The following is a 1,768-nucleotide window of genomic DNA, read 5'->3' on the forward strand; positions in this document are numbered from 1 at the left end:
CAGCCACCCCTCCCCACGTGACAGCGTTGGCTGCACACAGCGTGAAGCCACTGTCACCACAGAGAGCCCTTGGCATGCAGAGGAGGGGCATGTGGCTGACCTTGGCCTGCTCTGTGGGGGTTAGGGGGAGCAGGAGTCTTTCCTTAGCAAGAACAGGGTCTCTGGGTATCTGGAAGTGCCGGTTTGCTTGAGGTGGGGTCAGCTCACAGCAGTGACTTCCTTCCACACTCAGCACCAGCACCACTACCTGGAGCTAGCACATTCCCTGCGCAACCACACGGAGCTGCAGAGGGCCTGGGCCACCATCGGCCGCACCCACCTGGACATCTATGACCACTGCCAGTCGAGGGATGCTTTGCTGCAGGCACAGGCTGCCTTTGAGAAGAGCTTGGCTATTGTGGATGAGCTGGAGGGTGGGCAGGCCCCTCCTCGTTTTCTGCCTCCTGAACTGCAGGCCGAAGGCCCAACACCCCCGCAGCCTCCTTGGGCGATCCGGTCTTCTGGGGCCCTCCCTTTGCAGGGCTCTTGTGTGAGGGGTACATGCCCTCCGCAACCTTTCCCCTGGAGATCCTCAGCTCTTTGTCCACTCTGCGCTCTGTCTGCAGCAGGACCCTTGCCCCAACATCGGGAGGAGGGAGAGGGTAGGAGAGGCGCTGCACAGGCCCCACATGGGGCCCAAAGCTGGAAACCGCATGTGGGGAGGAAGTGGCTGAGTGGGGGGCATCTTCCAGGGACACTGGCTCAGGGAGAGCTGAATGAGATGAGGACCCGCCTCTACCTCAACCTGGGTCTTACCTTTGAGAGCCTGCAGCAGACAGCCCTGTGCAACGATTACTTCAGGAAGAGCATCTTCCTTGCGGAGTAAGGCCCCGCCCCACCCCAGGAGAGAGTGGAGTCCCTTGTTCCTGGAGGAAGTAGTTACGGGAGTATTTCTCCCAGGGTCCTCCTGAGAGAGCAGCTTGGCTGGGCCTCATCCCCCACCTCTCACACCTATGCCTCACACTGGGAGAAGGCCAGGCATGGTTAGGGCCCTGAGACCATAGCATGGCAGGGCTGGGGCCTGTGTGGCATCAGCAGCTATCACCGGCGGGACGCTCCTGGGTGCTCAGTGGCCATTACCCCTCTGCAGGCAGAACCACCTTTACGAAGACCTATTCCGCGCCCGCTACAACCTGGGCACCGTCCACTGGCGCGCGGGCCAGCACTCCCAGGCTATGCGCTGCTTGGAGGGTGCCCGGGAGTGTGCGCACACCATGAGGAAGCGGTTCATGGAGAGCGAGTGCTGCGTGGCCATCGCACAGGTACCCACTGTGTGTGGCTCCGAGCTCAGGCTCCTGGAGACTTGGGCCTTGGGTATTTTGCAAAAACCTTGCTATCCTTTGCTCTCCAGGTCCTCCAAGATCTGGGAGACTTTTTGGCTGCCAAGCGAGCCCTAAAGAAGGCCTACAGGCTGGGCTCCCAGAAGCCTGTGCAGAGAGCAGCCATCTGTCAGAACCTCCAGCACGGTGAGCCTGGGGGCCACAGTGGGGCCCCGGGAGGTGTGTGCAGGAGTGAGCCTGGGGGGTCGTGGAGTCCTGCCAGGTGTGTACAGAGCTCCCTCCCTCACAGAGGAGCCATGAGCACCTGTCCTTGGAGGCAGCAGCTTCAGCAAGAGGGACAGGTACCCTAGTTCCTGACAGGAGAAGACCCCCGTTTTTCTTTGAGCTCAACACAGTGTGTCAGGGGCACTGAAAGGGCGGCCAGGAGACCAGCTGGGCTTTTATTTTGC

At 61.0% G+C, this 1,768-nt stretch overlaps 1 protein-coding gene across 1 annotated transcript in view; it reads left to right on the forward strand.

Moving 5' to 3' along the window:
* Positions 1–235: 235 nt before the first annotated feature.
* The window catches only part of TONSL (tonsoku-like, DNA repair protein), a 14,550-nt gene continuing 13,017 nt past the window's right edge, over positions 236–1,768 (forward strand). The window contains exons 1-5 of the mRNA XM_011938202.1: positions 236–413; positions 732–861; positions 1,130–1,301; positions 1,391–1,538; positions 1,636–1,660. Coding sequence (XP_011793592.1) covers positions 761–861; positions 1,130–1,301; positions 1,391–1,538; positions 1,636–1,660 — 446 coding nt within the window. The 5' untranslated portion in view covers positions 236–413; positions 732–760. The remainder of the gene's footprint in view (positions 414–731; positions 862–1,129; positions 1,302–1,390; positions 1,539–1,635; positions 1,661–1,768) is intronic.

This window comes from Colobus angolensis, unplaced genomic scaffold (genome assembly GCF_000951035.1).
Source record: "Colobus angolensis palliatus isolate OR3802 unplaced genomic scaffold, Cang.pa_1.0 Scaffold17, whole genome shotgun sequence".
NCBI lineage: Eukaryota > Metazoa > Chordata > Mammalia > Primates > Cercopithecidae > Colobus > Colobus angolensis.